The 27313-nt window shown below is 47.1% G+C and overlaps 1 protein-coding gene across 1 annotated transcript; it reads right to left on the bottom strand.

Moving 5' to 3' along the window:
- Positions 1-3803: 3803 nt before the first annotated feature.
- Positions 3804-27110, bottom strand: LOC125429202 (POU domain, class 5, transcription factor 3-like). Its single transcript, XM_048490092.1, has 5 exons — positions 26490-27110; positions 7489-7600; positions 5123-5265; positions 4565-4726; positions 3804-4091 (listed from the first exon to the last, which is right to left on the bottom strand). The coding sequence occupies exons 1-5, from the start codon at positions 27108-27110 to the stop codon at positions 3804-3806; spliced, it is 1326 nt and encodes a 441-aa protein (XP_048346049.1).
- Positions 27111-27313: the final 203 nt, after the last annotated feature.

Here is a 27313-nt window from a genome sequence, read left to right as displayed (position 1 = left end):
GAAGGGGGAAAGTGCCTGAAACCATCCACTATTATAAAAAGACTAGCGGGCCCGGCAACGCGTTGCTGTGGCTGAGTCTGGTGAAGTGGAAAAGAAAAGGGGAAGCGAACGGTTCGAACGTGTGTCATTGCACAATGATTGCAAGGGAGGGGAGGGGCCCCTCGCTCCCCTCCCTCTCTCCCATTCCCTTGCATGGCAACCCGGCCGGTCCCTCCCTAGGGTGGGTGGGCCATGTGCAGGTGGCTGGTCCTGTCCCTTCCACTCCCTTCCCTTGCAGGCAAATTATCTAGCGTAAAACACGCTGGGAGGCATGAGCTAAGTTGTGTTCAAATTTCAGAGCGTTTGGTCCAGCAAACCCCTGGACCCTCCCTCACCTTCCCCTTCCTCTGCTAGGGTGGGTGGGCCATGTGAAGATGGCCCACCTCATCCCTTTTACTCCATAAGGCAGTGGTTTTCAAAGAAGGCATGGTTGTTTCCCTTGTATCAGAGGGAGTTGCTTTGACGGCCAGCAGATGGCGCTGTTGTGGAAAACTGTGGTTCCAACTGTCACAGGTGTGGCATGTACACATTAACTGGCACAGTTGTGACATGTACACAACAGGAGGTATAGAAACAGTATGGAAACCTGGCCGCACGCGAATGCGACATTGTGTGAAAATTTCAAAGCAATCGGTCTAGTAGTTTGGGAGATTACCTGTCAGCAGAAAAAAGCACTGATAAGATTTTTATATATATAGATGTGCTCGCAAAAGCCCAAAGTAGCATGAAGCAGATGCCCTCTGTGCTCAATTATAAAACACTAGGAAGATCCTCTACACCAGCGGTTCTCAACCTGTGGGTCGTGACCCCTTTGGGGGACAAACGACCCTTTCATAGAAGTTGCCTAAGACCATCGGAAAACACATATTTCCAATGGTCTTAGGAACCGAGACACTGCTCCTCTATCCGTTGGGGGTCACCACTACATGAGGAACTGTATTAAAGGGTTGCAGCATTAGGAAGGTTGAGAACCACTGCTCTACAGGATGGGAATATTTGCTCAAGTATGGCTGTAATGAAGGATTGCCTTTAATGTCTGTGATCCAACCCATCCACCCATCCCCCTTCCTTGCAACTCTCATCTGTTCCTCCTCCTTAAATTCCTGCATCATAACCCCCAGTTGAGGTTCTAGCCCAGAGGTAGGGAACCTGTGGCTCGAGAGCCGCATGCGGCTCTTCTGCCATTGCGCTGTGGCTCCACGAGCCAAGCCGCCGGCCCCATCCTTGCCCGCCCTGCAGGCAGCAGGGCGGGTGCATCCATGTGCTTCTCAGAATGAGCACAGTAAAAGGTAACCACCCCCCCCCCCCGTATATATATATATAGTGTTATCTTTATTTTAAATGTCAAAAATTATTTGCGGCTCCAAGTGTTTTCTTTTCCCGTGGAAAGCGGGTCCAAATGGCTCTTTGAGTGTTAAAGGTTCCCTACCCCTGTTCTAGCCAATAGCAAGCAGCCACTCCCCTCCACGCACCCACCGTTCTCCTTGCCCCCTTTGCTTTCAGGCTGGTTGAACATAGCAGCTTTTCCTCAGTCAAAAGACATGCTGTTTTGCTACCCATGCAACTAGATTTGAGATGGGGACAGAACTGTTGGATGCTACCACCAAAAAGGCCCTGCAGCTGCTTTCAAAGAGAAAGCCATTCCTAGGGCAACAGGCATTACAAAGCAGGGCAGGCTTGGTTCCCATTTTTCAATTGGTTGGTATCCCACTGGTCACCATGAAGTCCAGAAGGGAAAGGCAAAGAAAGAGACGTGTGGAACTGTAGGACACTGTTGCAGAAGTTGATTTTAGACTGATATAAAAACCTGATTTCATGGGGCAACTGAAGAAAAGGACGAAACAGTGTCCACTGCACATCACCAAGAATTCTCCTAATTTGCTAGACAACTTGTCACACAATATAAGGTTTAACAATTTTAATTGGGGGCTCTCATGAGAACTGCATACATACAACAGTACCAAGAACAAATTTAAATGTCACAATCACAAGGTAAATCAACTTGTCACACAATATAAGGTTTAACAATTTTAATCGGGGGCTCTCATGAGAACTGCATACATACAACAGTACCAACAACAAATTTAAATGTCACAATCACAAGGTAAATCAACTTGTCACACAATATAAGGTTTAACAATTTTAATCGGGGGCTCTCATGAGAGCTGCATACATACAACAGTACCAAGAACAAATTTAAATGTCACAATCACAAGGTAAATCAACTTGTCACACAATATAAGGTTTAACAATTTTAATCGGGGGCTCTTATGAGAGCTGTATACATACAACAGTACCAAGAACAAATTTAAATGTCACAATCACAAGGTAAATCATCATTAATTTTCGTTTTAAAAGATTACCTTCCCCACTTAACACACCAGAGAAAACAATACATATTGAAGAGGTAGGTAAAGGGTTGTGGGTAAGAAGTGAGGAAGAAATTATAAACACTTCCTACTGGATTGAGACTGTTGCAGAAGATTTAAGAGATCCATGAACTGAGCAAGAAACGTATTCCATTCAAAACCCGCGGAGGGATGCGCTGCTTTAGTATCTTATGCCACACCTTTTAGAGGTGACGCAGGTATTTTACAGCTCCGAGGAGCATTGTGGATTCAGTCATTCCCTAATCCAGCCAATGAGCCTTGAAAAGACACTGCACTTTTCAAAATCGCACAACCAACACACTGGCTTCGAAACTAATCGATCTTTCTCCATATAGACTGAGAAGGAACAGTGGAGTTACAGGAGAGCCGAAAAGGATTCTGTAAACCAACAAACTCTGATTCTGCTCATTGTTAATTCTAGAGCTTCCGTGGGACAAATACATAGTCGGAATGAATGCAAGTACAGGTTCATGCAAGTACATTAAACACGTGACAGAATTCAATTCGGGACAACATCGTTTTGGAATAGCCTTCCAACAGAGAAAGGAGGGGGAAAAACTAGCTGTCAGGAGGGACAAGAGATTGCAGCCTATATTTTCCCACACAGGGTAAGCAATTCAGGCCACAACATTCCCAACCGCACCTTAACAGCGGGACAGTTCAAAAACAGTTGTGCCATTTGTGGTGGAGGTGGCTATACTTAAAGTACTTCTAAATTCCACACTTCAACGGCAGAATGTCATTTAAAAGTTCTTCCCTTAAGAATGAACAGGTTCCATATCCTGAACACTGTACATTCTTTGCTATACGGGGATAAGAAATCCTAACGTTCCTGGTTGACGCTCTCCAAGCAAAATTATCAGAGCTTCAATGAAGAACAGCAGATAAGAATCAAGAACACCTTTTTGAAAAAGCAACTCGCAGCTCAGTGTGGTTATAAGAAAGCGGTCTAGAACCACAAATACAGTAAATTAGATATTAATTCCCCTCATACTCTAGAGCCGTGGTGGCGAACCTTTGGCACTCCAGATGTTATGGACTACAATCCCCATCAGCCCCTGCCAATTGGTCATGCTGGCAGGGGCTGATGGGAATTGTAGTCCATAACATCTGGAGTGCCAAAGGTTCGCCACCACGGCTCTAGAGGGACGGGAAGTCTTACAGATGTTCCCTGGACAACTAACAAAAACACACCAAGAAGCCCTGCATCCCTAACCCCACCCCCCAAAAACTAAGCCCCTCCCCCTCCCCAAATATCCCCCTGGTTAAAAAAAACAAGAATCTAAAGGTGCCAAAATGACACCCAGGCCTGTGATTAAAATTATTTCTTTATTTTAAAAAGTAGGAAAAAAGAGAGGTCGGCCGAGGACCCCTTCAGCTCGATTGCATTGTGTGACCCATAACTGGGGAGCCAGATGTGGGGGGAACAAAGGGGTCTCCTTCATGGAACTGGGGGAGGTAAAGGGCAGCGAAGGCAGCTGTGTTGTAGCCCTGGGGGTGAGGAGGGGCGGCCAGTTGGTGGTGGGTGGGGCTGAGCCCCGGGCCCTGAGCTTGAAGTGGGAAAGGCGGCGGCAGAGCGGCGCTGTCATAATCCTCCCGCGAGCCGGCTCCTAGGTTGCGCTTGCCCTTCTGGCGGCGATTGCAGAACCAAACACGGACAACCTGCGGAGGGAAGGGGAAGGGGAGAGACGCACAGATTACTTCCAAAGCAACACCCCCTCCCCATTGCAGGGCACGGAGGTGCCACTTTATGCCAAAAAAAAAAGTCAAAATCTGCCCCTTTGGTATACAGAAGAATCAACCGGAGTCTCCTCCCTCTAATCTGGCCCTTCTTCCAAGAACTCAGAGAGGCACATACGATTCTTGCTAATTTTTACCCAGTTAGTCAGGCCAACAGATGACCAGCTGAAGGGCAGTTTTGTGGTGAAGTGAAGATTCGAACCTCGGTCTAGTTCACAGATGTCAAACTCACAGCCCTCCAGATGTTATGGACTACAGTTCCCATCATCCCATGCCAGCATGGAACTGTAGTCCATAACATCTGGAGGGCTGCAAGTTTGACACCTGTGAGTTTAACACTCTAACCACTACACCAATCTGTCTGTGTAAGGGAGTGGGGGGGGGGTGTCACTCACATCCTTCTCCAGGTTGAGGTCATCAGCAATCTGCGAGATCTCTTGCAGGCTGGGCTTCGGGCAACGCAGGAAGTAAGCCTCAAGTGAGACCCGCACGGTGGTCTCGATGCTGGTACGCTTGCGTTTCCGAGCTTGGATCATGGCGGACTCGGCAGCACACATCTGGGAGACAGAGGAGAGCTGTGTCAAGCAACGGGGCTTTGATGTTGCAAACACCACTGGCAAATAGTTGGATGGACCCTTACACACCTGCACCCCCCCTCCCGTGCAGCTGTACAGACGCCATATCTGAGGTTCGTCAAAGGATTCATGAAAACACGAGGCTGTTTCATACTAAGTTATTCCATCAGTCCATCTGAGTTAGCACCGTCTACTCAGACTGGCAAAGGTTCTCCAGAGTCTCAACAGGCCTCTCTCGTTACAAGGGGTTGAATCTGAGACCTTCTGCATCCCAAGCAAATGCTCTACCACTGAGGGATATTCCCTCCCCAGCTCAAAACAAGGAACCCACAATCATGCCCCGATCAAACACACGAGGCACACCCCGCATCTCCCCACTTGGTAGCTCACCTCCTGCAGGTTTTCATTGCTGTCGGCCTCATGCAACCAGCGCTGAAGGAGTGGTTTCAGTTTGCACATGTTCCTGAAGCTGAGCTGCAGGGCCTCAAAGCGGCAGATGGTGGTCTGGCTGAACATCTTCCCTGCAGGAAATCAGGAACATTTGGGAACAACAAATCCAGCTTGGGTTATGTGCTAGGTAAAAGGCATAGCCCTGTGAAAGCACTGGGTGGTTGCTGACCTATGGGGTGACATCATATCACAACATTTACTTGGCAAGACTGTGTTTATGGGGTTGTTTGCCACTGCCTTCTCTCATCATCTACACTTTACCCTCCGCAAGCTGGGTACTAATGTTACCGACCTTGGAAGGATGGAAAGCCGAGTCAACCTTGAGTAGGCTACATGAAACCAACTTCCGTCAGGATTGAACTCAGGTGTGCTGCCATGCTGCAATTGACCATGCTGCACCACAGAGCTCCCTTCTTCACTAGACCAGGGGTCTGCAACCTGTGGCTCTCCAGATGTTCATGAACTACAATTCCCATTAGCACCTGCCAGTGTAACCCCCATGCTCAGAATGGGTTGACCCAGAAAGGGGTGGAGACTCAGCAGAAGGCTGCAGAGCTCATGTAGTTTGGAGGAGACAAGGCTACCAGACTCGGACCTTGGGTTTTTTGTTCGTAATGGGTGAGAGTTCTCCTGGAAACCTTCATCATGTTGAATCCTGTTCATCAAGCCCTTGGAGTCTTCAGGAGCCAACGCACTTGCAAAGAAGAATTGGACTTGGCAGTATCAGTAGACTGTAAATATAAGGACTTGAAAATGCAACCTGAACAGAACCTTGAAGTGTGATGTTAAATGTTGATGTTATATGTTATATGTTAAGAAAGTAAACCATTTTGTTGTTTTTAAATTTGTTGTTGCAAACTCATTCCAAATTCTGCCCCACAGAACCCACAGATACACCAGCATGGCCATTGGCCATGCTGGCAGGGGCTAATGGGAATTGTAGTTCATGAACATCTGGAGAGCCGCAGGTTGCAGACCCCTGCATTAGACCAATATGTTATTTATTATTTACAGCATTTGTTTCCTTGCTGCCCCCCAAAGGGGTGCTTAACAAGATAGATATTGGCACAGATCACTAGATCACTAACATCTCCAGTAGTTTTAAACATACAGCTCAATAGGGAAAAGTCCATCCAAGAAATGCTTAATGCAGAAGCCATAGCAAAAATTATTCTCTCGTAAGAGACTTCTTAAATGGAACTGCTTTTTGTAACATTTCCAAAACCCTGACACTTCCTCAGGCAAGGCATTCCAGAGGAACAAGGTCATGCCAACAGAGACTTTCTTTTAATTATGCAGGCCACAGGTGAAGAAAGGCTGTAAAGATTGAAACCAACGCCTGGTCGGTCAAGGAATGGATTTCAAAAGGAATGTAACATGCTCAAATCTGGGCCCACTGCTGTTTTGTTTTTTAAAATGAAATATGGAATATTTAAAAGATTATCCAAAAGCACCCCAAAGGTGTTTATTATGATATTATGATATTACACAAATACAAGATCTGGCTAAAACAAATCACATTTTTGTATGGCAAAAAAACAAACCCTTGCATCTGAAAACCCCATGCGGAGACCTACTGAAAACTTGAACTAAATCTTGACTTTTACTGTCTTCTGCGACATTTCTATTAGGAAGAAGAGGCAAAGCAATCAATGACAGAACTGCTAATACTTTAAACTCTCCATTCCCGAAGTTGTTCACTCTGATATTCAGATAAACTCCATTCAGATAAACTTCATATTCAGATTAAATCCATCATTGACTATAAAATTATTTATTTACTTATTTATTTACTTACTCTATCAATCCATCTATCCTCCTATCTATCTATCCATCTATCCTCCCATCTATCCTCCTATCCATCTATCTATCCTCCCATCTATCCATCCCCCCATCCATCCATCTATCCTCCCATCCTTCCATCTATCCTCCCATCCTTCCATCTATCCTCCCATCCTTCCATCTATCCTCCTATCTATCCATCTATCCTCCCATCTATCCTCCTATCCATCTATCCTCCTATCCATCTATCCATCATCTATCCTCTATCCATCCATCCATCCATCTATTTCATTGGACTTCATAGACCGCCTCATCCCCGGAGGGCTCTAGGCGGTTCTAAGTAAGTGTAGAAAGTCAGAAGAAAAGAGGGTTTATTAGGAAAGGGAGAAGAATTATCCTGGGAACTTGATGCTTATTTATCAGTATACTTTTCTACTACTCCAGAGCAATTCAGCCCCTTCCTCCGGGAAATCAAAATCTCTTTACTTCCGGCACCTTGTGGAGTTACCCACCATACAGCACCCCTAGGGCAAGTCCTACATCTGCCTGAGTAAAGCCCAAAGTGATCCTCTTGTGCTTCAGTTCTTTGGCAAACTGTTCCAGTTCTTCTGAGGTGGGAATGTCCTGGGGATCAAGAAAAGAGGGAAAAGGGGCTTCGGTTAAAAAATAAAAATAAAACCAATGCTTCTCTCCACCACCCCACTTCTCACATAGCTTCTAGCACAAGAAATTAGCATTTTATTGGCCTGACCAGCAAGACAGTGTTCTGTCAGCTAAACAAAGCCGGTTTACGACAGACTGTGTTGGTTCCCATTTCCTCCGTGGTTCTGCTCAAGGGCCAGTAAGTTTTTAAAGACACAGCTGGCCGCCTTAGGACAGCTTCCTTCCAAGAGGGCCTAACACTCTCCCTATAACTATTTCGGCTTTTAATGCTTGCTATCTTTAAGAGGTTTCTTGCTATCAATGATAGCAGGAGAAACACCACAGGGCAGACATGTTCCTTGGTCGGTTACACTTGAAGTAGCCTTATACTGAACCAGACCTTTGGCCTACCAAAGTCAGCAAGGTCTTCTCTTCGGGTCTTAGGCCGAAGCCTTTCCCATCACCTACCGCTACATTCTTTTAAACTCGAGAAGTTGGGGGTTTAAGCTGGACCCTTGTGTATGAAAAGCGGAGGCTCTGCCAATGAGCCAGACCCCGTCCCTAAAACTGGACCACCTGTTCACAGATAATAATGCTTTAAGCCAGTGGTGGGATCCAAAAATTTTAGTAACAGGTTCCCATGGTGGTGGGATTCAAACTGTGGCGTAGCGCCAATGGGGCTGGGCGGGGCACAATGGGAGCGTGGTCAGGCATTCCGGAGCTGTGGCAAGGACGCAGCCGCTGCGCCGGCCCTTGGGCGGGAAACGAATGCACGCAGGCACAGGCTGCCACGCACACCGGTGCACCTCCTGCTAGACTGCTTGCCCTCAAGGCTACTGTTGAGAGAGGAGGGGCGAATTCAAGGCAAAAAATCACGCGGCAAAAATCACCACCAGGTAACCCCTCTCTCGGCACACACAAATAATTAATAACCTACTCTCGGAGACCTGTGAGAACCTGCTGGATCCCACCTCTGCTTTAAGCATTTTTAAAAGATTGACTAAAATCCAGTAGCACCTTAAAGATCAACAAGATTTCCAGGTTATGAGCTTTCAAGTATCAATGTTCCAAGTATTGTCGAAGGCTTTCAAGGCCTCATAAGAACATAAGAACATGCCTCAGTCAACTGGTTAAAGAGCCACATAGGTTACACGGGCTGGTAGTCTATTTAGCCCTGCTTTTGCCCATATCTATGACTGGCATCTTTACTGGTATATCAAAGTAACAAATGTTTCTCTCCGTGATACAAAAACACACCTTACCATGACATTTCTCTAAAGATGCCAGCCATAGATGCAGCCAAAACGTTAGGAACAAGAACTACCAGACCATGGCCACACAGCCTGGAAAGCCCACAACAGCGACTATCGAGGTTCTCTTCGTGACAAATTCCCCAGCCCTGTGCTGGCAACGCTATAAAACAGGGGTCCCCAAACTTTTTAAACAGGGGGCCAGTTCACTGTCCCTCAGACTGTTGGAGGGCCGGACTAAAAAAAACTATGAACCAATTCCTATGCACAAATGATTGTAAAATGTTTGATTTCACCTTTCAGCCTTTCTGTCATGGTCTATTTTTAGAACAGTGACCAAAGTATGTCAAGTACAGGGTGGGCTCCAAATATTGTTGGGGAGGCTGTGCAATAACTTCCCCTGTAAAAAAAAAAGCAGAACTTTCCCAATGAAGCATTCCATCTAACCCAGGATTAGGTATCTTCCTGGGTTCTTCCTCCCTAGAGCCAGCGAGCGATTCACCAGCCTGGCTGATGCCAAAGGGAGTGAGGAGGAACAGAAAGCCTGAGAGCAACACATGGAGTAGCCGAGAGGGAAGGGCAGAGCAGGCGTTGCCACATGTAAGGTTTCCAACTCTGGGTCAGAAAATGCATGGAGATTTGGGGTGCCATCATGTAACTGCAATCAACAGCCTGGGGCCAGTTCCTCCTTCCCTCGAGCCCCCACTGCACATGAATGGAGCCATCATGTTGCTACCTGGCGGGCCGGATAAATGCCTTCAGGGGGCCACATTTGGCCCCCGGGCCGTAGTTTGGGGACCCCTGCTATAAAATGTCTAAGGGAAGAACATCTACCATTGGGGGTGTGGGGTTGTTGAAACACTCCCAAGAATTTGCCAGAAGGGGTGAAATTCCAGCTCAGGGAAAGATAGGGCAAAGTCCTTTCCCCCACTCAAAGGATGAGCTCACCTCTATTTACCAGCCATAATCCACAACAGCAAAACAATCTTTTGATGTAAATGCAAGTTAATTTCTATTGTTTTCCCTTAACCCAACACAAGTAAAAGATTAAAGGAGTTGCCTAGATAAGAGCTTGGGAGGGCTGGGTCTACCCCTTAAAAGTAATTATGAAGGGCTGGGCCCATGAGAGACCCGCCCTGAATTCCAACCCTTCTTCCAAAGAAGCCCCTGGATCCTTGGAACGCTGGCTGGGAGATCCTAGGCCAGTGGTGGCGAACCTTTGGCACTCCAGATGTTATGGACTACAATTTCCATCAGCCCCTGCCAATTGGCCATGCTGGCAGGGGCTGATGGGAATTGTAGTCCACAACATCTGGAGTGCCAAAGGTTTGCCACTATGGTCCTAGGCTAAGTTCTGGCCAAGGACTGTTTGTCCTTCCAAGTCAATGAAATCAAGCAAGAAGTAGGGAGATCTGAGGCTTGCCCGGGCTTCCGAGATCCTCCCCCTCCCCCCAAACTCTTCCAAGTCTGATCAGAACAGATAGTTCACCCTTCCAAAGTGGATTCAACAGTGTAACTTCTCCTCAGGGGTGAATATGGCTTTCCTTTAAGAACATAAGAACTAGCCTGCTGGATCAGACCAGAGTCCATCTAGTCCAGCACTCTGCTACTCACAGTGGCCCACCAGGTGCCTTTGGGAGGTCACGTGCAGGATGTGAAAGCAATGGCCTTCTGCTGCTGCTGCTCCCGAGCACCTGGTCTGCTGAGGCATTTGCAATCTCAGATCAAGGAGGATCAAGATTGGTAGCCATAGATCGACTTCTCCTCCATAAATCTGTCCAAGCCCTTTTTAAAGCTATCCAGGTTAGTGGCCATCACCACCTCCTGTGGCAGCATATTCCAAACACCAATCACACGTTGCGTGAAGAAGTGTTTCCTTTTATTAGTCCTAATTCTTCCCCCCAGCATTTTCAATGAATGCCCCCTGGTTCTAGTATTGTGAGAGTTTCCTTTGATTGGTATGGGCTGCTTCGCACATAAAATTCTCGCACACACGCTTGCAAGACCTCTCCACCCACAACAATAATGCATGCTCTGAATTTGCATGCTTTTGAAAACCGCTATCAGACATTGACAGTGGGGATGCAGCCACACATACACACAGCAATATCTCCTGAGGGCCACTCCTTTTGCTATGAAGTAATTTATGTCAGGTGAACACTGGGTACGTCCTACTGAAAAAACTCAATTTCCAAATGTGCACAGGCCTGATTTATACCACAGAACGGGGTAAGAAGGATCTCCATCCATTTCTTAACTTGAAATGACCACAGGTAGGCCAGGAAAAGGAAGGAACGAGGAATGGCGTAGCTTGATCTTGTCCAGATACCTGAAACTAAGCAGGTGGGGGAGCAACATCACCAAGGAAGACTCTGCAGAGGAAAGCAATGGCAAACCACATCTGCTTCTCACTTGCCTAATGGGAAAACTTGCCAGTAGTTATCAACAACCATTAAGTCAGGACAAACAAGCAGCACAAACAGAGTATTCCTATTATTCTTGGCAGGGAGTGACCCAGACTCCAGATACAGTGGATTGCTAATTTATCAGCCTTGCCAGCATGGCCAATTGGCCATGCTGGCAGGGGCTGATGGGAATTGTAGTCCATAACATCTGGAGTGCCAAAGGTTCGCCACCACTGCCCTACACACTTGGTAACTGAATTACCAGAGGGAAACTCCAGGTGTACACCTGATAGAACAGTGGTTCTCAACCTTCCTAATGCCACGACTCTTTAATACAGCTCCTCATGTTGTGGTGGCCCCCAACCCTAACATTTATCCATTTTACAGATGGAGAACACTGATGCAGAGGGTCTTAGGCAACCCCTGTGAAAGGGTCGTTCGCCACCCAAAGGGGTCGCGACTGCCAGGTTGAGAACCACTGTGATAGAAAGTCTTCATGACAGCCACCAAGACCACTACAGAACACAGTCGATGTGCTTACCCCAATTACCTGAATGCCTAGATAGGAAGCCGGGGTGTGTGGGAGAAACAATTCCGAGCAGGTAGAGCAGACTATACTCCATGAGAAACAACTCCGAGCAGATAGAGCAGACTATACTCAAGTGAACCTCACTTTCCCACCCCAATGGACCTTCGCTTTGTTTGCTTTTGAAGCCACTTTGCCCACAGAACATTCATGCTGCAGGGAAAGGGGTGTATTGCCACCTACCTCACAGGGTGTTTGTTGTGAGGGGGGAAGGGCAAGGAGATTGTCAGCCCCTTTGAGTCTCCTGCAGGAGAGAAAGGGGGGGATATAAATCCAAACTCTTCTTCTTCTTCTTCCAGTTATGGTTTTTAAAATATTTAATGCTAGCCTTTTAAAAATCCAGTGTCTCATATCTGAGAAACTGTTGCATTCCTGCCAAATTCTCAGGTTATGTACCCTGACCAAAAGGAAATTCAGACTTTAAAAGCTTAACATGATCAACCCCCAATGCACAGACCGACCACCAGATCTAGAGGAGAAGGCATGTTCAAGATACAGACAAAGCTCCCTAAAGCCAAGAGAATTTACTTGGAACCCCAGCGCTTCAGTTCTTCCTACTGGTCTCTTCTGATGGGAGGAGATCGTCTGGAAAAAAATCCAGCTAATACACAGAATTCCCAGCCTCTCTTTCTGTGGGAGACAAGGGAAGTAAACAAGAAGGGCCAGGTGGAAATGCCTGCGAGATCCAAGAGGATATCTTCTCTATTTGAGCAGACTTGTTCAATTTCAGCCTCGGGCCAAGCCATCAGCAACTAATCCTTACAGCGGTGTGTTATGCAAGAGTCTGCACTGAGCAATGACTTCTGTCTGACCCTAATGGCCCATTGAAGTCTCTCTCCCAGGATTTGGGATTTTTTAAAAATCAAAGTCTCTGCCCCTTCTCCAGCAGAAACCCAAAACAAGAAAACACAAAGGCCAAGAGATACCAGCTTCTCAATCTCCTCATATTCCCGAAGCTTCATTTGCAGGGAATGTTTCTTGCAAAGACGAAATCACGCCCCTCGATTATGCACGTTCAAAGGCCGACGCATTTTCACACTTCAAAGTTGCCTTCAAAGTTGCCGTCTCTGCCGTGTTCTGGAGATGGAGAAGGCCCATGAGCAAACGTTTATATTCTGCCTTTCTTCTTTGTCCGAGGTTCACATCAAGGTGGTTCAAGATTCAGATCAGACCAAGAGCCAGTCCAATGTAGCAGTTAGTGTTGGGCTGGGAGGCCAGGGTTCAAATTCCCATTCCTGCCACAGAAACTTCCTGGGTCCTTCACATATGCTTAGCCTAACCTACCTCACAGGGTCGCTGTGAGCATGAACAGAAGCAAGAGAGGAAGCCACTTTGGTCTCCACTGAGGGGAAGGTGTAGGATAAACAAATAAATCTAGTATTGTCAAAGGCTTTCACGGCCGGATTCAACAGTTTGTGGTGGGTTTTCCGTGCTGTGTGGCCGTGGTCTGGTAGATCTTGTTCCTAACGTTAGCAGACTAGGTGCTCAGGAGCAGCAGAAGCAGCAGGCCATTGCTTTCACATCCTGCATGTGAGCTCCCAAAGGCACCTGATGGGCCACTGCGAGTAGCAGAGTGCTGGACTAGATGGACTCTGGTCTGATCCAGCAGGCTACTTCTTATGTTCTTACGAACAAGATCTACCAGACCACAGCCACACAGCCCGGAAAACCCACCACAACCAAATAAATCTAGCCTTGTGAAGTCTCCAAAAGCAGTCAGACACCCCAAAGCAGCTTATAAACAGGGTGCAATGACAATAACAGCTCTCTCCTGCACACTCCTTATCGTTTCTCCTCAACATCCAGCACTGCAGATATGCTACTGCCAAACATGGAGGCTCAATTCAGCCATCACAGGCCATGGCTTTTGACAGACATATCCTCTTAATTGGCCTAATTTTTTTTTCATCTAATCATACTTACGGCAATGAATTCCCCAGGACAGTTTGAATTCTCTATGTCTTCATGGAAATGTAATAACAAGCAGCCAAACTATATGCAAGCTCACATCTATTGAAAGAACACGGAAGGAAATGTGCAACGGAGTATATTTCTCAACAGCTATATTCGCTATTAGCAGAGAAAAGCATGCCGTCAAGGGAGCATCCGATGTAGCACCAGCGCAGAGTGGCACATATTTCCCATTTATCATCTCAATTTCTCAAGGCAGACTAGTACACACTTTGGGAATCCTCACGCTGTTATCTGTTTAGAATTAGATAGGGTTTTCCACTAGATAAATAGAATCCAGCACTCCCATCAAGTTTCGTCAGCATGGCCAATTGGCCATGCTGGTAGGGGCTGATGGGAATTGTAGTTCCTGAACATCTGGAGAGCCGCAGGTTCCCTACCCCTGATTTAGAACATATTTCCATGGGACGTTTGGAGAGGTTGGATCCACACTGGGAGCGCATTTTCATGTTACTAATGGATGTAGAAAATGGAGAGATGGATTATGGGGTGGAAGGATATCGAAGAGATAGAAAAAGTGCAGAGAAGGGCAATGAGGATGATTGAAGGATTGGAGCACCTCCCTTATGAGGAGAGGCTGCAGAATTTGGGACTCTTTAGTTTGGGGAGGAGATGTCTAAGGGGATAAGGATTGAAGTCTATAAAATTAAGCATGGGTAGAAAATGCTGACAGAGAGAAATTTTTCTTTTCTCACAATACTTCAGAACCAGAGGGCATTCATTGAAAATGCTGGGGGGAAGAATTAGGACTAATAAAAGGAAACACTTCTTCACACAACGCAGGATTGGTGGTTTGGAATATGCTGCCACAGGAGGTGTGGTGATGGCCACTAGCCTGGGATAGCTTTAAAAAAAGTGGGCTTGGACAGATTTATGGAGTGAGAAGTCGATCTATGGCTACCAATCTTGATCCTCCTTGATTTGAGATTGCAAATGCCTTAGCAGACCAGGGTGCCTTCTGAGCAGCAGCAGCAGGCGGCCATTGCTTTCACCTCCTGAACGTGAGCTCCCAAAGGCATCTAGTGGGCCACTGCAGAGTGCTGGACTAGATGGACTCTAGTCTGATCCAGCAGGCTAGTTCTTATGTTCTTATGGCAACCAGGAGCTCCTGGCAGGTGAAAAGCCACCAGAGAGTGAACACAGCAACCATTCAGTTGTCTGAGGGGCGCCAAGCAACACCATGGGGGTTGAACATGCCCCCACCAACTGCAAGGTATCTTTCTGATAGAGAGGGGATTCACAGTAACGAATCAAGGGCCCCGGCCCACTCATGGGTGGTGGGAAGATGGTGGTGGGAAGATGGAGGGAGCCAGGGAGTACCAGGGCTTTCTCCTGCTGTCGAGGGTCCCAGCAAGACTGCAGCTACCAGTGGGGAGAACAAGATGGCTGCCCCAGGCTCTAGAAAGATGGCTGCCCCAACCTCTGGACAATACGGGAAGGTGGGCAGTGATGTGGCCCAGCATCAGGAAGGATCCATGGGCAACCCTACAACACTCCCCAGACTGGGAGGTGTCATACAGCATCTGTGCCCAATCCCAGGGGCTGCGGGGTGGAACGACTGGAAGGTAAAAATTGGGATGGGGGAGCAAACACCACCTTAACACTGACACTTCTCCATTAGAGCAGCCATAATTCCTCCAGAGCTGCTAGAATGGACAGCAAGAACAGCTCAGGAACCGAGAAAATTCATCTTCCAGGCAGAAAGACTTGGGGGCGGGGCGGGGGTGATCACTGCATCTGTCCTGATGTTGCAAGGAACACTGGGACAGCCACTGCTTTTCCTCACTGCTTGTTACTGCGTGTGGATGGTGTAGAAGTAAAGTTGAAGTTACTGCTGCTCCTTTACAAAGAAGTTAAATTCACCCTAAGTAAGCACACAGGGTAAATAAGAGAATAAAGACACTGAAGAACAGTAAAACTCTGAACAGTTCAGAAAGTGCTGCAAAACTGTTGGAGCTAATCAGTGATGAAGGTATCCCTTTTCAGAATCAGCACGGGGGTTGATATGAAGGGTTTTTGCAGGGGGTGGGTTGCGGCCCAAGGATTCACTATTGAGGGTGGGCGTCCAGTATCTCTGAGTGGGCTGATAAGATCTCTTGCGCCCACGTAAGAATGGAGCTTCCACGGCTCTTCACAAAACCCCAAAGGCATCTTCCTTATCTTACGTTTGGTGAGTATCAGTTAACAGCTGCCCAGAACAGATGGAAGAATGTTTTGGATAAAATAAGGTCAAGTTCTCAGATCAGCCTGAGATTAGCCTTCACTATAATTTAGGGAAAGTTCAACTATCTGCGGGAGTCTTCCAGGATGTCTATAGACTACAATTCCCATCAGCCCCTGCCAGCATGGCCAAGTGGTAGGGCTCATGGGAATTTCAGTCTATGAACATCTGGAGGGCCATAGTTTGAAGACCCCTGCTATAACCCTTTGAATGAAAGCCATGGAGAGTTGCCACCTCACATTCTGGCACGGCTCCTGTCCCGTAACAGAAGTTCAACAGATGAAGGAGCATGAAAGGTAACAGCTGTTTTCTTCTCTATGTCAGGCTGCTGTTAAGACACGGAACCAGAACCAGAGGTGGCCAAACCACAGAAGGGAAATCTGGGTTTCCATAGCCAGGGCAGTTTTCAAAGCTACCATTCAAGAGATCACTTTCAAAAAGTTACAGGGGCTCATAACACACAAAGCCTGAAAGACCAGATCACAAAGCAGGATGCAGTGTTTAAAGCAGGGGTCTCCAACCTATGGCCCTCCAGGTGTTCATACAATTCCTATCCGTCCCTGCCAGAACGGCCTACTGGCACAGCTGGTGGGAACTGCAGTCCATGAACATCTGGAGGGCCAGATTGGAGACCCTTGGTTTAGACCAGGGGTAGGGAACCTGCGGCTCTCCAGATGTTCAGGAACTACAATTCCCTATCAGTTTTTCTGTCAGCATGGCCACCATTGGTTATGTGTTAGCTGATGGGAATAGTTCTGAACATCTGAGAGCCGCGAGGTTCCTCGCAATTCTGGTTTAGACGCAGTGGTGGCGAACCTTTGGCACTCCAGATGTTATGGACTACAATTCCCATCAGCCCCTGCCAGCATGGCCAATCGGCAGGGGCTGAGGGGAATTGTAGTCCATAACATCTGGAGTGCCAAAGGTTCACCGCCACGGGTTTAGAGTGTCCCACTAGAACAGTGGTGGAGAACCTTTGGCACTCCAGTTGTTATGAACTACAATTCCCATCAGCCCCTGCCAATTGGCCATGCCACGGCACTAGAATCTGGGAGACCCAGGTTTAAACCCTCACTCTGATATGGAGGGCCTCTCTCTAATTTACCTCACAGTGGAGGACCTCTCTCTAGTGAAGGACCTCTCTTAGTGGAGGACCTCTCTCTAACCTACCTCACGGGGTTATTGTACAGATAAACTGGAGGGACAACAATAGAGGGGAAAGTAGGGTGTAAATACAAAAATTACACAATATAAAGTTCTTGAGCCCCAGGTATTTCAGCCTAGAAGGCCACAAGCCTCCAAAAGAAATCCACCTTCCCACTGAACTCAAAATGTCTATCTCCACTTTCCAATCTCACAAAAAAATCTAGAAGGAGCTTCACATATTATTTAAAAGCAAGGTAGTAGAAAGCACAAGTGAGGCATGCACACAATTTACTCCTCCCAATTCTGCCTCGGAAGGAACCAAAGAAATCTCACCACAGATACGTTGCCCATTTTGCCACTTCATGACTCCCGCCCTTCGCGTCAGCCTCCCCTGCCCCCTCAAAACATACACTCACAGTTCCAAACCTTGTCCTCAGTCCTGAAGCACTAGCTCCAGAGGGTCGTGAAGTAACAATACACACAACACTTTTGTGCTAGGACCGTGGAGGCGAACCTATGGCACTCCAGATGTTCATGGACTACAATTCCCATCAGCCCTTGCCAGCATGGCCAATTGGCCATTTATTTATTTATTATATTATTTATATTTATATACCGCCCTCCCCAAAGGCTCAGGGCGGTGTCCATCAACACTAAAAACAATTTAAAACATCAAATACATAATTTACAATAAAATATATAAAATACTAACTACAGATGGCTGTACTATACTATAAAATACTAAACAACCCCTCCTTCCCCCTTTATGTACCCACGGGAGGCCAGATGTTCTTATGGCGGAGTTGACATCATCCCGGCTGGCCAAACGCCTGGCGGAACAGGTCCGTTTTACAGGCCCTGCGGAAACTTTGTAAGTCCCGCAGGGCCCTGATCTCACCTGGAAGCCTGTTCCACCAGGTAGGGGCCAGGGCCGTAAAAGCCCTGGCCCTTGTAGAGGCCAGCCGGATCGCCTTGGGGCCAGGGATCACCAGTAGGTCCGCCTCCGACGAGCAGAGGGGCCTAGAAGGGCGGTGTAGAGAGAGACGATCCCTCAGATAAGCAGGGCCAAGGCCGCGAATGGCCATGATGGGGGGGGGGGGTTATGGGAATTGTAGTCCGTGAACATCTGGAGTGCCATAGGTTCGCCACCGCTGTGCTAGGAGATAAGGATTTTACAAATTCTTCGTAGCAGGCATCGGTCTAACTCTAATTTAACAAACTGGAAGATCTTGCATGTACAGGGATGAGACAGGCTAAACACGTGAACACTGAAATCAGGTAACAAGTGCCTTGAAGCATGTACAGCGTTGCTTTGACCAGCGCTGCTACATATCTAGGGCTGGGTTTCAAGGTCCCCAGTTTGTCATAAACCTGTGTCTTCATTCATTTTGCTCCCCTACCCAAATATAATTTTGCTCTGAGGAATCTGGTGCTCCATCTCCATCACCTACAAGCATCTGCCTCGTGCGACAAATTGATTGGGAGGGGGTACCTGCTGGAGAAGGGGGGCTGGGGGAAGAGAAGCTGCTCTCTCAATTGCAAAGTGAAGGATAGAGCTAGGATGCCCCAGGAGAAAGCCGTGAAAGTTTTGAGGAGTTTCTCAGGCTCCGTTAGCATAAAACTTGTTTGCAAGCAGTCCTTTCTGTTCTTGAAAGCAAGTATTCCTTTTGACAAGCCCCGTGCTGACAGCTTCTCTGGCAGCTAAGCCTGTTTGCCCATTGATGTGTTCCCACCAAAGTCCTTCCTTTGTGCTGGGAAACATGTGGCGACCCCCACATCCCTTTGCATTTGAAAAGGCCACTCTAGGCAGTTCTTGGTGGTCAAGAGGGCAGAGATGGTTGGATTCAGAACCCCAGAGCTACCCAGCTTGCTTTTCAAGGCTGCTTTCCCGAGACAGATTGCAACCTACTGCTCGCCCTTCTAGAGTTGTGGTTGTTCGTTTTTTAATCAGATTCAGAGAGAGCTCAGAGTCAAAAAGTGTAACAGAGGCAATAGCTAAAGTTAACAAGTTCAGATCTCTGACGGGATGACGGGACATAGTGGTGAGATGAAGTACTGGAGTCTACTCTGGCCTTAAACCACCTGGGCCCCCATTTGGCACCGCTAATAAGGGGTTCCAAATTTCACTGTTTCCCACACAGTAGCCATTTTTACTCCCGCTCAGAATTCAAAATGGCCGCAGATCCATATCAGCTGTCAGGTCCAGATCTCTGACCCAGCTTTGCAAGTGGAGATCTAGAATTCTCAGAACCCGCATTTTTTTAAAAAAAAAACAGCATTCCTGTTATTTGAGTGGAGCAGGGAAGAAAAAGGCCGTTCATGAACTCCCAGGCACCGAAATGGCGATAGTTGGCCAACTGGGTAAAATTAATAGCAATAATAAAATGAGATGTAAGGCTAGAGCAAGTAGCTTTTGGTAGTACCTTTACGGGGCTTGGTTATTTCTGGAAAAAGACCAATTGGCCAAAAAAAAAATTCTTACAGATCGAGTACTATTGACAATCTTTTGATTATCTGGGAGAAGATGTGTTGCGAGTTAATCTCTGAAGTTTGCATGTTGGCCTTAGCAGTAATGAGCTGGTCTCTAAGGAAAGCTGTTCAAAACAGTGTTTTAAAAAGGGAGGACATTGACCTGAGTTAATTGACAAAGCACAGATACTGCGACAATAAGCAGCAATTCAACACAGTAGAATATTATTTCAATGTCACCAAATTTATTTACAGCGTTTTCAAACCTTTAAGCTTCATGGGGTGACATCACGAACAAAATAAGTGCATTTGAAGAGTATTTGTGGGAAAATAATAATTACACCTTTTCTAAATTCTATTCAGTCCTACTAGAATCCTCTCACAGCTTCCAAAATATATTACCGGTAAGTGGAAGAAAAGCACCGGGTTATGAATTAAGTTCAAGTGTTTGGGGGGTTTTTTGTTAGCAGAAGGTTGCTTGTTTTCAGTAAGGTTCCTTTTCAGAGATTTTTTTTTGTAAAAACGTTGCACAAATATATGTGACTCCATTAGGGCTATTTGGAATCTGCAAAAATTGTGCTAATATTTGCTGGTTTTGTGATCAGTCAAGAGCTTATTTATTGTCTTTGGTGATACAGTGTGAAGGCAAAGCATTTTTGGAAAATGGTTAATACATTTTCAGAAGAACATGGGCACAGAGTTCAAGGTTCAGCTGGTTACTCAACTACTTATCTTCTGTTCTACAAAAATGGAACAACATTGTGCTTTGCTTTATTAACAACAGCAAGATACACCTTTGCTAAATGCTGGAAGTTGAAATAATCCCTGCAAAAGAAAGATTGGATTATAGGAACAGGGGAACTTTGTTCAAGTGAAACTTACGGTGCTACAAATATGGTCAATATGGCCAGGAACTAGAACAGCAAAGGAACATTATTTTCCATGGAATGGAGGCGGCGATATCTAACCCACAAACATGTGCAAGAGTGCATATTTCCCCACATGATTCAGTTTTAGGTAGGCTCCATCTTTCTATTTTAACAAAAGAAGAAGAGTTTGGATTCATATCCCCCCTTTCTCTCCTGCAGGAGACTCAAAGGGGCTGACAATCTCCTTGCCCTTCCCCCCTCACAACAAACACCCTGTGAGGTGGGCGGGGCTGAGAGAGCTCCGAGAAGCTGTGACTAGCCCAAGGTCACCCAGCTGGCTTGTGTGGGAGTGCACAGGCTAATCTGAATTCCCCAGATAAGCCTCCACAGCTCAGGTGGCAGAGCTGGGAATCAAACCCGGTTCCTCCAGATTAGATACACGAGCTCTTAACCTCCTACGCCACTGCTGCTCCATGAAAACAGAGAGCCAGCAGGGTGAAGTGGTTACAACTTTGGACAAGGAGCTAGGTTCAAATTCCCATTCTGCCACGGAAGATCACTGGGTGACACTGGGCCAGTCTCACACTCTCAGCTTAGCCTACCTCACAGGATCGTTGTGAGGATAAAATGGAGAAATTGTGTAAGCTGCTTTGGGATCCCATTACAGAGAAAGATGGGATATAAACGAATACAATAAATAAATAGTAGAGAAAGAGAAAAGTCAGTTCAGTGGGTTCAGGCAAACAGTAGAGCACAGGTGTCAAACCTGCGCCCCTCCAGATGTTAAGGACTACATTTCCCATTATCCCCTGCCAGCGGCATGCTGGCAGGGGATGATGGGAACTGTAGTCCATAGCATCTGGAGGGCCGCGAGTTTGACACCTATGCAGTAGAGGATCTTCCCTTATTACACAAAATCTCCTGCGTCAGGAGAGATGTTGCAAGACGCCCGTAAAAAGGGGGGAGGGGAGAAGGTAATGACCAAGGGGCTGCTGGGAGAGCCCTTCCTCCCCCTCCCCAACAAATTCTGTTAACTGCAACACCTGGGGACACAACAGAGAGGTTTCTGCACAAGCTCAGGAAGGCGAAGTTCAGGGCCGCAAATTACGAGAGGGCTCTGGATAAAATTTTAACAATTACTGAATTATCATTTTGGGCAGTAATGTTCTTAAACTTGACAAAGCTTAGTGCCTTGGTTTATCTTAACTCAGCCCTACTTGGAGAAGGTGTCTCTCAGGTCTTCAGATTAAACAAGCAGCCAGACAGGTCTTGAGCAACCCTCTCAGGGGAGGGAGCAGAGGAGGGGAACAGAAAGGGTAGCAGTGTTGCTCAGTTAATGTTCAACATCTCTACAGCCAACTCATAGATTCTCACACATGAGAACAGAGCGAGTAAGACCATGTCCATATATTCACCCATCAAGCACCTTTATCTATAAGCATAAGCATTTTATTGTCATTGTGCATGCACAACGAAATTTACAGCAGCATTCCTCAATGCACACAATTTCAGACTCATACCCCATCCTCACTTTCCCCTTCCTCCACCCATCCCTCCACAGCCCCAAACACATCGACACGAAGCCACGGAGTTTATTAGCATAGCCACAGCTCTAGAGTAGAAGCTGTCTCTAAGCCTCTTTGTCCTAGTTTTGATAGACCTGTATTGTCTGCCGGCCGTGGTAGTAGTGTTTCTGATATGTGCATCATTTGAACCAGCTTGCTTTTACAGTCTCTCTACAGGTGTCAAACTCGCGGCCCTCCAGATGTCATGGACTACAGTTCCCATCATCCCCCGCCAGCATGATGCTGGCAGGGGATGATGGGAACCGTAGTCCAAGTTGAGCAGAGCCCCATCATGGTTGATGTGGCTCCAAGTCTTCAGAGATATGTTCTCATCTACTGGATGAAAGCAGAGGTAGAATGGATCGAAGATGAATGGGCTGTCCAAGTCTTTCAGGCTTCAATAACAGCTGCCATTTTTAATAAGCAGGAATCTAGTGGGAACTCCAGGACGGTGACAAAATATTTACAGTCAATGGATCCTTAGAATCTTATCCAACGGGGCTCCCCAGAGCTTACTGAAGACCCTCAAGGGAATGCAAATCATCACCCCTACCCCACACCCCGCACACACAAAAGAAGGGTTCAGTTGGCTCATGGTAAGAAAGACTTAAAGATCTGCACAGGATGTAAATTGGAGAATCTGAGCCGTTCTCCATAAAATCACCTATTCCACAAGTTCTGAGGTAAACTAGCCTAAGCATTAAACAGCAATACATTTGCACAGCTGTCCCGGTATCTCGAAACTCTCTTGGGAGCTCCTAATCATCACGTCAGTCTCAGGAATTAGCCAGTATGACCTAAAAGACATGTGGAATACCTTGGGATTCTTTAAAACCAAAACATTTGAGCCAATTGCCTCGAGGCAGGCTCAATCTACCCGCCTTCATTCCAGACACTTTCCCCCGCACCCTCCTCTAGTTTTATCCCACAACCGCTCGGGTTACTCTTTTCCGTCTTTTCCTGCCGCTCCATATCTTCAGAGATATGTCATTGTCAGTTTCAGAGGGCAGCAGCCATGTTGGTATGAAGTAGAACAGATTCGAACCCCGTGCTCACAGACTGACAAGATTTGGTCCCATACCAGACACTTCATCACATATCTGATGAAGAGAGCGTTGACTCTCAAAAACTTATACCTAAAAAAATGTTATCAGTCTGTAAGGGGCTACTGGACTTCAAGCCAGCTGTTTTTGTGGAAATTGCAGCCGTATCACCCTCAGAATCATAGTGGAGGTGCAGGAAAGAGGAAAAACTACTTCCCAGGAGTGGCAATCTGAACTCAGCCCATGTTCCTCAGTTAGGAAATCATTTCTACCAACCTCTGACATGCTAAGACTGGGTTAGAGCAGGGAGTATAGGGAAGATGGAGGAATACACCGTACAAAATGCTGGGAGGTGCAGGAGAGGGGGGACCACAACCCGGCTTCTGCTCCCAGCATGCTCCCTTCCTCATGGTGCCATGAATTCTAGGACAAGTCTAACTTTAAAACAGGTTCCAAGGCTACATAGTCCTGAGGTAAATTTCACAGGACACATGCAGTTTATGCCAGTACCAGTAGAACTGCAGACACAGATGCTTTCCTGTACTGCAGCAGTGGCGTAGGAGGTTAAGAGCTCGTGTATCTAATCTGGAGGAACCGGGTTTGATTCCCCGCTCTGCCGCCTGAGCTGTGGAGGCTGATCTGGGGAATTCAGATTAGCCCGTGCACTCCCACACACGCCAGCTGGGTGACCTGGGGCTAGTCACAGCTTCTCGGAGCTCTCTCAGCCCCACCCACCTCACAGGGTGTTTGTTGTGAGGGGGGGAGGGCAAGGAGATTGTCAGCCCCTTTGAGTCTCCTGCAGGAGAGAAAGGGAGGATATAAATCCAAACTCCTCCTCCTCCTTCTTCTTCAAGCTTAGTTCGCTTGCTTTTCCTCTTTCCTGTACTGCAGTGCTTAAAAAAATGACACCCTTCCAAACCCATGGTTAAATTTCAAGAGGGATTGGAGCACATTACAAGTATTTCAGTTTGGGAGCGGGAGGGGAATCATAATGTAGAACAGTGAATTATGTTGTTAAAGTGTACTCTCAAGGTTTCCAAAGTAAAGCAGACTCCTCACTGAGTGCATTAAATATTCGTTCACCAGCACAGATTTTGGAATCAGCCAGCATCAGATGTAGGCAAATGTATGGCTTTAATAGAGGATTTGAGGTGGGAGAAGGGGAAGCGTACGCATGTATGCTGTTGACCAAGACAAGGGACCTTCCATGAAAGATAATTACTAGCCATGAAGGTGGCCTGGTAGAACCTCCATGTCCAGAGGCAGTGCACCTCTCAATATCAGCTGCTGAGGCTAAAATACAGGGAAGAGCTATATCATTTTTGTCCCACTTGCAAGCATCCCAGAGCCACTGGGATGGCCACTGTTGGAAAAGGATGATTAACTCGATGGACTTTGGCCGAGCTCTTCCTATCTAGAAATACTTGTTAGCAGCAGGAACAGTTAGCTTAATGGCTAAACAGTGGTTCCAGAGCTCAAACCTGCCTACAAAAATCCCCAAAAATTCTGCTCCAGAAGACACAAAATATAGAAGAGAGCGTTATAATTTCCCAACCATACAATATATACCATTCTGGTCATCCTATTCTAAAACAGGAGAAGGAAAAGGCATGGCATCTGAATTTTAGAGTCAATCAAGGAAACCCTGATTAAGTCCCTTTATCACTTTTAAGAGATAGTCTTGAGGTAATTATTCCCCCAACCTCAGTTTCCCGCCCCCCTGCTGAAAGGGATATATTGAACCACCACCCTTGCAGGGTTGTTTTGAGGCTGTCATTGTATGGTAGCTAGCATCTTAATACTTAAAAAAGATGAATAACTGCATCATTGGTCATCTGAAACATGAAATTAACATTCACCCTGACCTCTCCCTCGTTCCTGTTTTTCAGACTATAAACTTCTCAGAGTGCAGAGTCCTGTGTTTTTGGGGACCCAAAACAGCTTACATTCTTCTCCTCTCCTCTATTTTATCCTCACAACTCGGTTAGCCTGAGAGTATCTGAGGAAGAAGAGTTTGGATTTATACCCTGCTTTTCTCTATCTTGAAGGAGTCTAAACGCAGTTTACAAACCCCTTCCCTTCCTCTCCCCACAACAGACACCTTTTGAGGCAGGTGGGGCTGAGAGAGTTCTCGAGACAACTGGGACTAGCCCAAGGTCACCCCAACAGGCTTCATGTGCAAGAGCGGGGAAACAAATCCAGAACACCAGATAAGAGTCAGACGCTTATGTGGAGGAGAGGAAAGCATCCAGTCCTCCCAGTTAGAGTTCACTGCTCTTAACCACTACACCACACTCTCCCTGTCTGACTGGCCCAAGTTCAGCCATCAAGCTTCTTTCACAGTCTGGGGCCTTCCAGATCCTGTCTCTACAAGGTTTCCTTAGCAGAAGTTGCCACCTTACAGCCAACCAACAAAGTAGATCACAATCATCCCAATTCCTGAGGGGCAAAAATCAGTCTGAAAGAATTAGCAGTAGGTCTAGAAACCAGCATGGTTCCACTGGCTGTGGATTCCTCTGTTATGGCAGCCGTTCGAAGGGGAAAACTGCACCTGATGAAGTTCGGCTTTCTACACCATTCTTAGCTGGTCTGCCTCCAGAGGTAGTATCAGATACTGGAGCCCCAAACAGGAGGAAGCCATCCAGCATCCATGATATTGGACCTTGATATGACTTACCAGAGTCCTCTCAAAGTCCCAATAATTTTTATCTGCAAAATGTATTTCCTTCTTGTGGTTCGAGGCATTTTAAAATACTAATTAGGACAAACAACCACCCCAAATCCCTCCCTCACACACCACACTTAATACAGGTTTGGCTGCAGATGAATACATTTGATTCCCCTGACAACAACCCCTTGAAGCAGGCGAAGGAGGAGAGATGGCAAATCAGTCCCGGCCTCCCCAAAATCTTCCCAATTTAAACAGAGATTTGGGCTCCGGGTTGGCAAATACAGGCCTAGTATTCCGTCCCCCTCCCAGCCCTACAAGTTTAATTGCCAACCATCACGAACCTAGAAACCAAACCAGCCTTATAGCAACGCAGCACGGAGAAAACTGTTAACCGCAATATGTTCCTAAAAACTACACTGACTCAAACACGTGGTCACACTTGAATAGAAAAACAAACAGACCGAAGTCAAGAACGCACGTGGCTACAGACCATTATTAACCCAGGCAGATAACCTCTTAGTGAAGTCTTGGAAAGGATTGCCTGGGCTACCAAAACTTAGGGAAAGCCTCAGTTCGGTGCCTCTGGAGAAGTGAGCTGTTAAACCTCTAGAGCAGCTGGAATTCCACATCTGTAAAGGTGAAAGAAGGCTTTTAACGGCCTCAGCCTTTCCTTACCTCGTCTCCACTGCCCACTTCTTCCTTGATCTCTCCAGAGACCATGGGCTCCTCGGGACTTTGGCTGCCGTCGCTCTGGGGGCTGCTGTCAGCACTGCCAATTTCATCCTGCTCGCTCGCAGGGCTGCTGGGAGGCTGGATATCATAGTCAGGGGTGACCGTCTCCTGGCTGCTGCTGGGTGCCGTACGGGCTAATGTTGGAGTGGGAGGCAGCACGCAGCCGCCTGCCCAGGGGTGCCCGAAGTAGGGCCCCGGCTCATCACAGTCTCGTTCCACCTTGATGTCTGGCTTTGGGCCTGGGCAGGCCTCCCCAGACTGAACGACCCCATAAGGCCCCATCACCATCCCCGGATGGTGACCCCAAGCATCCATACCTGTCGGTAAAGGGTACCAAACCCTGGGAGCATCTCCTCCACCAGGGAGGGCATCCATCATCCCTCCTGGCGGCCCATAGTCGGGCTTAAATACATAGCCCTGTCCAGGAGTTGCCCCGTTGAAGGCTTCAGGCAAGAAGCCCCCGGCCGGTTCATGATGGGGGACAGCTGGTAGTTGGTTCAGGTGGAGACCTTGGACGGGAAAGGGGTACGAACGCCCCAGCTCTCGCCCCAAGTGCCCTGCCATGGTGTCAGGAAAAAAAGAATGCCGCGGAGGCGTCTAGGAAGTAGAGTTCACACCTGACACAAAAAAACAAAGAGCAAAGGAAGAAACAGACGGGATCCAGAAAATTACACACACGCACCCCCTCCCAAAAAAAGTAGCAAAATACCAACAGGGTTTCTAGGCAGCCAGCCCCAAAAAGCAGTCCCCCAAAGCCAAGACACCAC

Source organism: Sphaerodactylus townsendi, linkage group LG03 (genome assembly GCF_021028975.2).
Source record: "Sphaerodactylus townsendi isolate TG3544 linkage group LG03, MPM_Stown_v2.3, whole genome shotgun sequence".
NCBI classification, from domain to species: domain Eukaryota; kingdom Metazoa; phylum Chordata; class Lepidosauria; order Squamata; family Sphaerodactylidae; genus Sphaerodactylus; species Sphaerodactylus townsendi.
The sequence above is the reverse complement of the archived record's forward strand: the minus strand, read 5'-3'. Positions and strand labels throughout refer to the sequence as shown.

Excerpts from the sequence above, each read along its gene's own strand:
- LOC125429202 (XM_048490092.1), bottom strand. The coding sequence starts at position 27,110 with ATGGCAGGGCACTTGGGGCGAGAGCTGGGGCGTTCGTACCCCTTTCCC. Across the intron at positions 4,727-5,122 it reads TGCAGGAGGTGAGCTACCAA|ATGTGTGCTGCCGAGTCCGC; the intron begins GTGGGGAGATGC and ends TCTGTCTCCCAG. Across the intron at positions 4,092-4,564 it reads ACCTCAACCTGGAGAAGGAT|GTTGTCCGTGTTTGGTTCTG; the intron begins GTGAGTGACACC and ends TTCCCTCCGCAG.